Source organism: Carassius gibelio, chromosome A8 (assembly GCF_023724105.1).
Source record: "Carassius gibelio isolate Cgi1373 ecotype wild population from Czech Republic chromosome A8, carGib1.2-hapl.c, whole genome shotgun sequence".
Classification (NCBI taxonomy): Eukaryota; Metazoa; Chordata; class Actinopteri; order Cypriniformes; family Cyprinidae; genus Carassius; species Carassius gibelio.
Genome location: NC_068378.1, coordinates 8,303,601 through 8,316,256, shown reverse-complemented (window position 1 = coordinate 8,316,256; position 12,656 = coordinate 8,303,601). Strand labels below are relative to the sequence as shown.

Genomic DNA, 12,656 nt, shown 5'->3' with positions numbered 1-12,656 from the left:
GCATCAAATATTATTGAATATAATGAGTTTGATTTCCAGGGCAGATTAGTTTCTACAGACAAAGGGAAAGGCATGTGATGGATGATTTAATTGATATAGCTTCTATTTCAATAACTCGAAACCTAATTTAACTTAATAACCATTTTTATTGAAACCTGTATGCCATCTGTTTAAGTTTATTTGTAATATAATGTCAAATGATACATTACAGTTCAAATAATAACCAAGTACTTTACATGTGCTTCAGTAGGATGGTGAGTACTTTTAAAGCAAGACAAAAGATTATATAAAAAAGTAATTATTTAAAATGTATAAAAAAGTAAAACTTTTAATTTGCAATTATTGTATAGCACATGTTTGTGTGTTAAGTGTGTGAAAGAGTCGTGAAAGTGTATTCTCTATAAGTACACTTATGTGGCTTTTTATTTCATTAATATTATAAAGTTTTTTTTTTTACAAATACTTTGGACTTTGTGAACTTTGGAAACGTCCTTTACAATGAATGGGTCAATGACTTATAAGGATTTTCGGCAGGCCAATTTTAAAATACTATATATATATATATATATATATATATATATATATATATATATAGATAGATAGATAGATAGATAGATAGATAGATAGATAGATAGATAGATAGATAGATAGATAGATAGATAGCAAGTGTTCAAGCATGATAATATACACATAAATAAAAATAAAAAATAATACAAAAACATTCACTTAAGCATATAAGTGATTAATATTTCAGCCACATGAGATATTTTATTTTTAATATAATATAGTTATTGCTATTATTGCCACCACATGATGAAAGGTTGCAATGACACAAATACCTTATGTTGTAAAGATTTCAATAAACAATACATTTAATAAAAAAAATTAAACCATATTTTATTAAACTTTCACAGAATTTTCATAACCTTTTATGAACTTTTTTAAAATATAAAAATCGAATTGCAAACATACAAGTGCAGCATTTCATTTAACTTGACAATTTTGCTTTAATTTTAATCAGAACCTATAATGATGTAATCATGCCTCATCACAAACAGTTTTATTTAACCTCACATCTGTGGCCTTGTTGTGAAAAGCATCTAATTCTTGACCTGTAAGAGATTCGAAGCACAGAGGCAAACAATGAAGAATAGGGAGATCAGGGCGAAGGAGATCATGTTAAAAGGGTTACTGAGCACAGTAAAGAGGACAAAGAGCAGTATATAGATGACATTTTTAAGAGAAGCAGGAGTTTAAAACAGGATTTGGTGGATAATTAGAGCCTGATGTGTGTGTGTGTGTGTGTGTGTGTGTGGTAGCATTGCCTATATAAAAGTTAGTAGGAAAAAGAGGAAACATATTAAACTTTATTTCAACCTTTTTATCAACCGGAGCAGAAGGGGGCGGTAGTGCACCTGGATGCAAACCGCCGGCAAACTAAAAAAAGAAGAAGAAGAATTCAGGTTTTTTTGAAGAAATAGTATGGTTTTAGTTCACAAAGTAAAACGGGATTATTTAAATAATTCCTAAAACAGACTAGAGCTGTCAACGCCGTGTTGTAGAGATCAGCGGTCTGACTCTGGAGCCGCTGTTATCACTTCTGTCTCGTGATCTTTATGTGTCTGTGAATGTTTTAAAGCAGCGCGATGGATGTGGCGCACGCTCTTCAGGATTTGAGAATCGGAGATGCTGCTGGTCCTTGCTCCGTGCTCGCTGCTCTCAGACGCGTTCAGCAGCGCTTCGAGGCGGAAGACGCGCCGGAGAGACGCGAGCGCATCCTGGAGGAGACCGCAGATCTGCTCGCAAACGCACCGCTCGACAGCCTCTTTCCCGAACTCAACGCTGACTCACGACAACAGTATTTGGACTTGGTGAACTCATTCATCCGCCACGCTGCCCTGCCACCATGCGACACAGACAGCGGCACTTTATGTGCCAAGAGTTACGCGGACATACCGGCCAGAGCTCGGGCTGTTAGTGCCGTGTTACTCGCGTTGTCTGTGAAGATTCAGAAAGCGCAGGAGGGTCAAAACACTTCAGCTGTCAGGTCTCTGGTTCGCACACTTGTCCCCACCTTCTGTGTTTTCTCCTTCACGCACCTGCAGGAGCAGCCGTGGACCACTGCCGCCTCCAGAAGAAGCGCCCGGGAGCTGCTCTCATCAGCGGTGTCTCTGACAGACTGCAGCTCGGTGCAGGAGCTACTCTCCGGGGGACCTGAGGAGGGGCAGAAGGGACTTCTGGGCCCAGTTCTTGACACGCTGCAGCCGGAATTAACCAAGTAAGTTAACAAAAAGCCATAGCATTGGCTGTTTCGCTTAGCAACAAATATATATACATTTTAAAGCAAGTTGGCTCTGCAAAGCTATTTTATAAGTTATCTAAGTCAGCTCCTATTATGGAGTACATTTAAGACATCATATATTGACATAATATCATGTAAGACTATATATATATGAAATAAAATAAAAATGATTCTGTGTAAAAAAAAAAAAAACTACAGAAATAGAACATTTCTACATAAGTGTTTACACAACTGATTGGTCATAAGCCACTCTTTAAGATGATATTAAATCTGGTATTGAATGCACTGAAGCTTGTCCTTTATTCAGGGAGAGCTGGAAGCGTAACCAGGCGGTGAAGCATGTCTTCTCCTGGGTGCTGGTGCAGGTTGGGCGACCCTGCTTAACTGAGTATTTGGAGAAGGTGTTTCCTCCATCTCTGCTGATATCTGATGATTATCAAACAGAAAACAAAGTATTGGGAGTGCACTGCCTGCATCACATTGTTCTCAATGTGGTAAGTCATTTTTTTTTTTTTATTAAGTTGTCCGCCACAGCTGTCTACAAAAGACTTGCTCCTACAACTTCAAAAAATCACAGACTCTACATCTGCCTACATACCAACATAATGAGACCTCGTAAATGCACTGCTAATATGACTGCAAAGGGCAATCCCAGAATGCTTTGAAGTGCAATGAAATGAGTTGATGGCAGTTGATATATACTTGTATTTAAATCCCGAACATTGTGTCTTTAACTGTCCATTTGCCCTCAAAGATCAGTGTGTCTCTGAATTCAGTGTCTCTGAGTCACTTTTGTTGTGCTCCTGACATAAGAAAGACATCAAATCCTGGAGGACGTTATAAGCCCGTGTTTTTTGTATTTGAAGTGTGTGTTCATTTGATCTTCTCTTTCTTAGCCAGCTGCTGATCTGAGGCAGTTCAACCGCGCTCAGGTGCTCTATCATGCTCTCTTCAATCACTTGCACACATCTGAAGCTGCACTCATACAGGTGAGGCTTTCACTCACACAGTCCATGTGTGTACCTAGACGCAGATGTTTAGTGTTCATTATGTGTCTCACCTTATTGTCTGTCATTTTCAGGTTGTGCTGCCCTGCCTCCTAGACCTGCTGTCAGTCCTGGAGAAACCTACAGTACACTCAGGTTCACCGCGCAAACCAGCTCGCTTCGACGAAGTGCTGCGGCACATCTTAACTTACATGGAAATGGAGCACAAGCTTGACCTTCGTCGTGTATATGCCAAAAATCTTGTCTTATTTATTGAGAGGTGAGGCGTAAGTAACTTAAGTAGCCTTCTCAGTATTAGTCATTTCAATTCAGTGACTCTAGCTTATATTTGTCATCAGACATACAACTCATGAGAGCTTTCATTTTCAGCTGATGGCATACCAGAAATGAAAGATTATAGTCTCATGTTGATCCAAACCCATAAATCTTTTGTTCATCTTTCGATACACAGTATTTTTAATATTTCCTCATCATTTTTTGACCATTGAAAAGTCCACATAAACAATATTGCAGGCTTCAAAATGTTTATAAAGGCATTGTAAAAGTAACCCAAGTCTTCTTACCATATTTTATTTTTTGTTCTTTTTGAGAGGGTGCTGTTTAAGTATTTTTGATTTAACTACCCCTTTAATGTTAATTAATATTCAAACAGCCATTATGTCATTGTATTGGGCTACTCTTATTGGTTAGCAAAGCCTTTCTTAAAACTAATATCTTACCAATAGCCCGGATCTATTTTTAGTGAGTATCAGAAAAAAATAAACATTTACAAATTATTTGCATGTTAATATATTAATTGCTATGCTTTTCATTTTGAATTGTCTTAACCACCTTGATTAGCATAATTGTTGTTATATTAGCACCTTTGATGTTCCAATTTGTCATGTCGTTCTCTCACAGGATGGGTATAGTAATTTTCCGTCACCTGAAGAGGCTGGAGAGGGTGATTGTGGGATACTTGGAGGTCTCAGATGCTCCAGAGGAGGAAACCAGACGCAGTATCCTGGATGCTCTGCAAAAAACTCTACAGATTGCTTGGCCACGGTGACCATTCATAGCACGAAAATGACTTTTTACATCAGTTTTTACATGCTTCCCCTCTCTTGCTTATATCAGACGTTTTCATGCTAATACTCTGTGTGTTTTCATGAATATTTCTAGCATGGAGAGGAGGATGGGTTCACTAGCTCAGAGTCTTCTGAGGTTTCTGGTTGACGTCTCATCGGAGTCATTAAACACTCAGCTGAAAGAGCAGCTCATGACCCAAGCATCCCACTGTTTACTGCTGCTCGACCACTGCTCACAGGGAAAACTACAGGTGAGCATGAACCGTACTATGGTTATAGAAGAAAGAATTTCAGCCAAAGGGGTAGAAACTAGTATCTTATATAAATCTTTTATCATTCAGTTGAAAGTTATAAAAATGGCAGATATATAAGCCTCCTTATGAGTGACTTGATTGGGAATTTCATCATGCTTCCAAAGCTTTTATGAAATGGTAAAAGCATCTCATTACTATTTGTTCCTTTTGTTTCATTTAACTTTTTTCTAGAGTCTTCTGAGAGAGCTTGACAGCAGTTGTGTTTCTGAACCTGTGTTGAAGTGTGTCCAGAAAGTCACTGCAGCACCACTGTCTCAATAAACTGTCAGAGTATTTATCACTTTCGGAGGTGAAGTTGGCTCAGTGAATCCGATCAGTTCACTGTGAACATTGTACACGGTGTATGTGGGCTATCCAGGCAAACTGACATTTATTTTTACAAAAATAAAAATTATACAACCCCAAAGAGTCTGATTCGAACATGCTGTATAGCTACTTTAAGGAATTCATTAATGCTTGTATCACGTTAGATGGCTTACAGCATACAAATGTGTTGAAGAAGGTTTTCTTTCTTTCTTTTGGTTTCTTCATCTCCAGGTGTGCTCAGAGTTGAACAAAGGTTTCAACATGTTACTCCATCAGAAAATGTCTGCTCACAATTTGATTTCACCACAGTAACACATACCCGTGCTATCAAACATTAGAAAAAAATTGAAATGCTTCTTTAGAAAGTTTTAAGAATATCAGATGATGCTTGTAGCAGAACATGTTTGGTGACGTGCTAGTGTGCTTTTTACCCACAATAGTTAAGTGATTTATTCACACTGGATATTATTTAGTATTAATTGAGTTAAAAGAACATTTCTGATGTGTATATCTGATATATTTGAGGCATTTGTCACAAAAAAAGTAATATTTGGTTAGGATTTTTCCCATAGATTTTCTTTGGAGTGCTTTGAAAGGATGTATTTGCGTGACTAACAGCATCATCACTGAGGGCAGTTGAACTCTATAAACAATAGCAATGTTTTCTATGTGTCTGGCGTGTATGATGGTGGGTGCGTGAGATTTAAAAGACGAAGTTAAAGATGCATTCAAATACATCAATACTATAAAATATTTTTTTCCTTCAGAACACCAGACAGTCAAACTAACAAACATTACTTAATATGCATGCATGTCATTTCAGATCAAGTTTATTATATGAACACGGGTCAAAGTTGAGCCAAAAGTACACAATGGGAAAAAAAACAAAACAAAAAAAAAAACACTTATGCTTGCAACAGCATAAGTACAGATGAGACCAGTCGATGTACAAACAATCCCACATTAGAGATTTGGACAGGAGTGTTAGACACACACACACACCAGTGTACACTTGTTATTGAAGTGAGTTGTTATAAGATCAGGTTCCATGATTAGGAAATGTTCCACACACAGCAGAGTTACTCCGGTGTGATCAACAGTTCAGTCTCTATGTGGCCTTACTTTTCTGAGCTGGTTCAGTCTCTTGTTCATATTCAATCTCCACATAGGCCCGTTTTTTCCTGATTGGGCCTTTGAGTGGAGCCTTTCCTTTTGATTTGGCCTTGGTCTTTTCTTCCTCTAACTCTTCCTCAGACTCCTCTTCCTCACTGGATTCCTCTTCATCGTCCTCTTCTTCATCACTGCTGACCTTAAGGTTGTTCATATCCTGTAAAGCATGGTCAGGATTTAAATAATTTCACTCCGAGACAGAAAACTAGGTAATTTAGATTTTAACCATGTTGTAAAATATTACCTCAAAATCACTGAGATCACTCTCTTCGAACTCATCCTCAGCAACAAATTCTCTAGTCCCAGATTCCTGAAAGACAAACCAAACTAAATAAATATTTGAATAATAATAATAATTATTAATATTAAACCCATCTAAGAGTGTGAACAAGTTCTCCTGGTCAATCTAACCCTGCAGAAGTTTACCACAAAATCTATCCAATAACCAAACAATACAGTTCAACAGTTTGGGATCCTTTAGTACTTTTATATTCAACAAAGGAACATTACATAAATTGACAGTAAAGACAATGTTACAAAATATTTTATATTTCAAATAAACGCTTTTATTCTGAAAATTATATTCAAATAATAATTTTAAAGTTTCAGGGATTCTACAGGATTGTTTGACACTGAAGATTAATAGCTGCTGAATATTCAGCTTTGGCATCTTAAAACATAAAAACAGACAAGTTATTTTATTCACATTGTGCTTAAATCATATAACTGCATTTTTATCAACTTCTTTCAAATACATTTAAAAAAAAAACCTTACTCACCCCACCTACCATACTCACCCCATTTTTTTTTCCTGTAACAGACATATTTTAGGAAACCGTAAGTTGAAATGAAAATAAAGTTAATACCTCTTCTTCATCTTCCTCTTCCTCTGATTCGGTCTCCTCTTCCTGTTTTTCCATAGCTTTATCAAAGGCGTGGATGGGGAAGTTGTATATGTCTCCATACTAAACAAAGGAAAATGTAAACTTTAAAATGTAAAATCACTTATCAGATACAAAAGCAGGAAAGAGATGTGCCAAAGAGGCACTTACTGTTCCTTGTTTTAGACGGTCGAGCAGCTCTTTTTCTATGGCATTTTCCAGCTGAGCAGCAATAAGGGCTTTTTCCTGTTGGTAAGAGACCGAGAGAAAAAAAGTGAATATCACAAAAATTCACCTTTACATTTGATCCAAAGTGATAAGTTATTTAAAGAAAAAAAAAAAAAAAAGACAAAAAAGAAAAAGAAGTAGGTCTACATAAAGGCTTAGACAAAAAAAACACAAAGGCAGTGTTATATTCAGAAACGCATGTATGAGCAGTTCATCACCCACCTCTCTCCTCTTTTCTCGTCTCTCTACTTTTCTACTGAGTGGAACCAACTTCCTCCTAGAAAAAAACAAAACAAAAACACCACGCATGAGATTATATACTGACAGCTGGGTATTATTAAAATATATCAAATAAATGCTGTTCTTTTGAACTTTCTAATTCATTAAACAATCCTAACCATAACAATATGTCTTTTTCCACAAAAAATGTCTGTTTCCACAAAAATATTAAGCAGCAGCACAACAGTTTTAACATCAATAAAAATACATATTCTTGAGCAACAGATCATCGTATCTGAATTATTTCTGAAAGACCGCGTGGCACTGAAGACTGGACTAATTGTGCTGAAAAACGAGCTTTACCAAAGGAATAAATTAAATTTCAAAATAAATTAAAATAGAAAACGGTCATATTAAATGTAAATTTATTTTACAATTTAATTGTACTTGTCAAATAAATGAACCCCTTAGTGATAGCAAGGCTACTTACAATTGTATTTTTTATTAAATTGATGTGAAAAGTAAACCATAATGGAATCAACCACTGAATACAACTACCACAGCACTAGTGCACAGAATGCAGAAAATAATCCGAATCACAGCAAACAAGAAAGAGACTGACTGTCGTTTGAGGGTGAGTTTGCGGATCCGAATGAGATACTGTGTGATCTTCGTCAGACGCTGTTTACACTTGTGTCTGATGAACCTCGGCCAGTAGATCAGGTTCTCATCGATCTGCTCCAAAGCCTTCGCATAGTTTCTATCCAGTTTCACCTGAAAAAGAGTTAAAGCAAGAGTTATTAAACATTTCAATGCGAATCACAACAAATGATTAGGTTTCTCATACCTTCTCCCACATGCGAGCAGGGAAGGCTGCTCTCTCAATAACTTTCATGTAGAGATAACACAGGCCTGAAGAAACATGACAGAGGTGATCAAGAAATTAATATACGGAGACGTTTTGTTGGAAAACTTGAGTGCAGAGAATATGTTTGCTGTAAACCCTTACCCTTCTCCTCTCTCACAGTGGCATACTGGCTGTTGGCGAGAGGACATGAACTGCGATTGCACAGGCCTGTGATGTTGTATTCATTTCGACAGAACTGCTGAGTTTTTGTTCTTCAACGACGACAAGAAATCGAACAGTTAGTTGTCATGTTCGTCCACATACACTTAAGAAGAAAATACAACTCTGAACAACGTGGTGTTTAATGTTATAGTATTATATACTTACTTTACTTTGTAGGAACAAAAACTTTTATTGCCGATGAGGTCCCATATAACCTGTAGAAGACAGGTGATTCAGTGTCAAAGATGTTGAAAATATGCAAAACATAACATTTGTAGTTGACCAATGTAATATAATCTAAACGCTGACAGCGGACAGTGTTTTATTGCTAAAACAGAAACATTACAACCTATGGAATATTGTTTTAATACTACTTCTCAGTTGTTATTGATCCAAATACGTCCTGTTTATTCTAAGTCACATTTCATTCATCTGTATTGTTGGTTTGTCAGTAAATACAGAGTTATGCTATTTTCGTGAGTTTTTCTTAAAACGCTTTACTCACGTCGTCGTGTTGCATTCTGCTGGCTTCTTCGGAGGGTCGTCACTTATCACTTAACTTCCAGGTCTAAAACTATACAATAGAATTAACTACAGAGTGTTTACGATAGCCCAGTTAGGTTTTTGTGATCAAATAAATACCGCATGGAAGTTTCAGGGAGCAGCCATGTTAACACCATGAGCTACGCTACTGTGTCTCTCTCGCGAGAGCAGTGATCTCGCGATACCTGCGATTTTTTTTTTATATCGGATCTTTTCACAGTAGACCAGAGTGGATCGGATTTGTACTGAGCTGAAAAACGATAAGTCAGTGAAACTTGTGCAAAGACATGTTCAAGCCTATATATATTGTTAAAGAAGATGTTCTTATATTCTTAATGACTGTCTCTGAGCCGAATGCAGAACAAATTGATACTCGGAAATTACAATAAACGTATTAATAAGCTTCATCGAATAAAACCCAATGAACAGCTATATGTACCTTAATACCACTCCACTCTGTGATGTTAAATGCCACGTGGAAACGTCTCTATGTAATGACGTAACGGGGAAATGACCTTTCTTTTACAGTCTATGGAAATGTCGGATATGATACAAATATGTGCTGGATTTACCATCGATTTATGATGTTATGAAACATTACTTACAGTGTTATATCTATTATAGAATAACACCCTACAAGAAATCTGAAAGTGTATTTATCCACTGAACGTTACACACTACAATTAATATCTACGTACAGTTCATTTCTTTTCTTAACTGAGTGAAATCAGACGGTCAATGTGCTCATGTCGTAACAGTGCGGCAGCACATTTCACGAAAATTCGTGATAAACCGATCATCATTTAGGAATGTTCCTCAGAAGAATCATTTATAGTTCAATCTGTTCACAGAGATCTGTTCATGTTCACGCTACAGCTGTCCTTGTGATGGTGACTAACTCGATTTTTTTCTTTTCTTTTTAACATTTATTTCATATTGTCATTGGCCTATATTAAGTCATTTAAGTGAGTTTTTCTAAATGTGATGAAAAGAGTATGTATATAAATATGTATGATATAACGCAAAGTTAGTGAGTATTTAATAATATTCATGAGAGGGGCATGCTGGGAACTTTTCATTGGTTGCCCTTTAACCCTTTACTGGAGGCCTGTAAAAGGCAATATTATTCATCTGCATACCGGAGGCCGCAATTTCAGGACCGCAGTTATAGGACCACATTTTTAGGACCCTATTTTTTGTGTGACAGCGCCACCTACTGAGTCAGAAAACCGCAGTCCCAGGACCGCATTTCCAGGACCCTAGATTTGGAAGACCGAAAAAAACTGCCACCACGGCACTATTTTCAACCATTTTTAACTACTCAAGAGTTTTAGAGGTTTATACAGGTTTATTTCACCTAAATACTACTTTATTTATTGCAATTAAACCTGGTTCCTAGGAATGTTGAGTAAACATTGGGTCTATCATTATGTAATAACTGAAGTAAAATAAACAAGGAATCATGGTACAGTCTTTCAGTCACTAGATTAACCACATTTTCAAGTACAGTGGGCAGACACAAGGATGACTCTGGGGTAGATTTAAGATTGTGTATATTTTATAAAATAATATATTACAACAGTTGAACTTTAACACACACAAAAACTTATTTGTTCATGTGAACCACATAGAAAGAACTTGATGGACAATGTCTTCTCTGACTCCTAAGAAAGAAAAATGAATGAAATAAGGAACATTTAGTTGAACATGTTCTACTCTCTAATTTTACATTTCTTTTTCAAAAGATCTTAGTGACCACAGAGCACACACACATACAATACAAAAATAATTATATAATTCTTCATACCAATTCATGTTTATAATTTATTATAAATAAATGTTTATAAGTTATTGCATACTGCTCAAAGATGTGGAAAAATATATATTTTTTGTAGTGGGAACAATTGTTCTTGAAAAATTCCTGTCAATAAAGTCCATCTGAACTGGGAAAAAAATAATAGAGATGCAAGAAATCTGAATAGAATAAACATATTATTGACATGACTTTTCCTGACTTTTAATATTTAAAGAACAGTCATAAATCAGGTAACTTGAACACAGTTTTTGAATACCATCTTATTACTAAAGTTATCTTTTATCCAGTTACTAAATCACTTTGACTAGCTTGTTTTTGTCTGTTTTTTTTTTTTCCAATTATTAATGAAGTTTATTTTAACAAAGTGTAGGAGAAACATGTTCAGATAATCCAACCAATTAGCATCAGAGGAACAGTGGCGCCCCCAGAAAATGTTAACAAAAAGTTATATCTCTGTGAGTTCTAGGATTTTATCGATAACGATAATTAGACTATTTTGCTGACTGTTATTGTGCTGATATCTTATTTTTTAAATGATTCTCCAGATCCTTTACTTTCTCAGGTTTTCCAGCATATTTTGCATATCTGAACCCTTTCAAGCAATGAATGTATGATTTCAGATGTATTTTTTTTTACACTGAGGACAACTGAGGGACTCATACACAACTACTTCAAAAGGTAAACACATTTTCAATCACACATCAGTTGTTCATAGGATTTTTAAAGACATTTGACATGTTTCCATCCAGAAATCTCATGGGTATTGAACTAACTAATTTTCATGCAACTCATCCCAAACCTTCCGTTGCAAATTCCAAAACGTAATTTTAGCGCTATAACAGAGGCTTGAGCCACCTGATAGCCAGGCAAACGCAGTTCTTAACGCAGTCTAACACATTTATTAGAGCTGAGGTTTGCGGGAGCCCCGGTGCAGGTTGTAACAGTGGGCCCTGTTTGAAAGTGTTTAAATTGTGTGTTCGTTCTATTTATTTATTTGTGCTATTTACACAATGTTTAAATTTTTTCTAATTTGTAGATGTCTAGAGACAGAAACCGAATAATACAATTTAAAATAGCACTGCATAGTCTTCACTGTAGAAATGTAATATACATTCAAACCAAAAAATTTTCAGACACCTTCACAATTTCTCACATTATTTTATATGCTATTGTCATGATCCGATCATTGAACTTCCGTCTATTCACCACCAGAGGTCATCATCCACAACATAGAATCTCACACTACACAGTACACCCTGGACTACATTTCCCATGCTCCGTTGCACCAATCACATTCACCTGATAACAATCACACCATGCACCTGAGACCAATCACACACACACACACACACACACACACACACACACACGGCACAATCATCAGACACGCTTTATAAGCATTGGACTTCCCCATGTCATCCCATTAAAGCTACAGTTTAGAAAATGGTAAAATATGACAATAAAATATGACAATAACTCAGAGTTGAACTGTCAGAGCAAATTCATCTTGATAATGTCAGATAACTTTGATAGAAAGGTATGTAATTAATTACAATCAACCAAAACTTCAGACAACTGTTAGTATGACAATATTTACACAACTATTAATACTTTGTTGACCAATTACCAAGAAATGCTTAATTTTGGTTCAGTCTGTGGTGTGAAAAGGTTGCATTAGTAATTCAGGAAATTTTTTTTAACCAAAACATGGTGAGGTCAAAGGGTCTGAATCAA

General features: G+C 36.1%; 2 protein-coding genes and 1 non-coding gene across 3 annotated transcripts; 1 reads left to right on the top strand and 2 right to left on the bottom strand.

The window, feature by feature from the left end:
• The first annotated feature begins 1,428 nt into the window (after positions 1-1,428).
• tti2 (TELO2 interacting protein 2) lies at positions 1,429-5,096 on the top strand. The gene is made up of 7 exons (XM_052603781.1): positions 1,429-2,278; positions 2,610-2,796; positions 3,199-3,291; positions 3,384-3,568; positions 4,210-4,353; positions 4,471-4,627; positions 4,862-5,096. Exons 1-7 carry the CDS (start codon positions 1,647-1,649, stop codon positions 4,949-4,951), a joined length of 1,488 nt encoding a protein of 495 aa, XP_052459741.1. The 5' UTR covers positions 1,429-1,646; the 3' UTR covers positions 4,952-5,096.
• Positions 5,097-5,810: 714 nt separating this feature from the next.
• On the bottom strand, positions 5,811-9,274 carry LOC128018329 (protein MAK16 homolog). The gene is made up of 10 exons (XM_052603780.1): positions 9,069-9,274; positions 8,729-8,778; positions 8,504-8,613; positions 8,342-8,406; positions 8,117-8,268; positions 7,498-7,552; positions 7,219-7,293; positions 7,033-7,131; positions 6,411-6,476; positions 5,811-6,323 (listed from the first exon to the last, which is right to left on the bottom strand). The coding sequence occupies exons 1-10, from the start codon at positions 9,081-9,083 to the stop codon at positions 6,105-6,107; spliced, it is 906 nt and encodes a 301-aa protein (XP_052459740.1). The 5' UTR covers positions 9,084-9,274; the 3' UTR covers positions 5,811-6,104.
• A 557-nt stretch (positions 9,275-9,831) lies between these two features.
• On the bottom strand, positions 9,832-9,932 carry LOC128019220 (small nucleolar RNA U13). The gene has a single exon (XR_008185116.1). It is a non-coding gene; the product is annotated as a small nucleolar RNA U13 (small nucleolar RNA).
• Positions 9,933-12,656: the final 2,724 nt, after the last annotated feature.

Excerpts from the sequence above, each read along its gene's own strand:
- tti2 (XM_052603781.1), top strand. The coding sequence starts at position 1,647 with ATGGATGTGGCGCACGCTCTTCAGGATTTGAGAATCGGAGATGCTGCT. Across the intron at positions 2,279-2,609 it reads CTGCAGCCGGAATTAACCAA|GGAGAGCTGGAAGCGTAACC; the intron begins GTAAGTTAACAA and ends TCCTTTATTCAG. Across the intron at positions 3,569-4,209 it reads CTTGTCTTATTTATTGAGAG|GATGGGTATAGTAATTTTCC; the intron begins GTGAGGCGTAAG and ends GTTCTCTCACAG.
- LOC128018329 (XM_052603780.1), bottom strand. Across the intron at positions 7,553-8,116 it reads AAACTCACCCTCAAACGACA|GAGGAAGTTGGTTCCACTCA; the intron begins GTCAGTCTCTTT and ends GTTTTTTTCTAG. Across the intron at positions 6,477-7,032 it reads AAGAGGAAGATGAAGAAGAG|GAATCTGGGACTAGAGAATT; the intron begins GTATTAACTTTA and ends TTTGTCTTTCAG.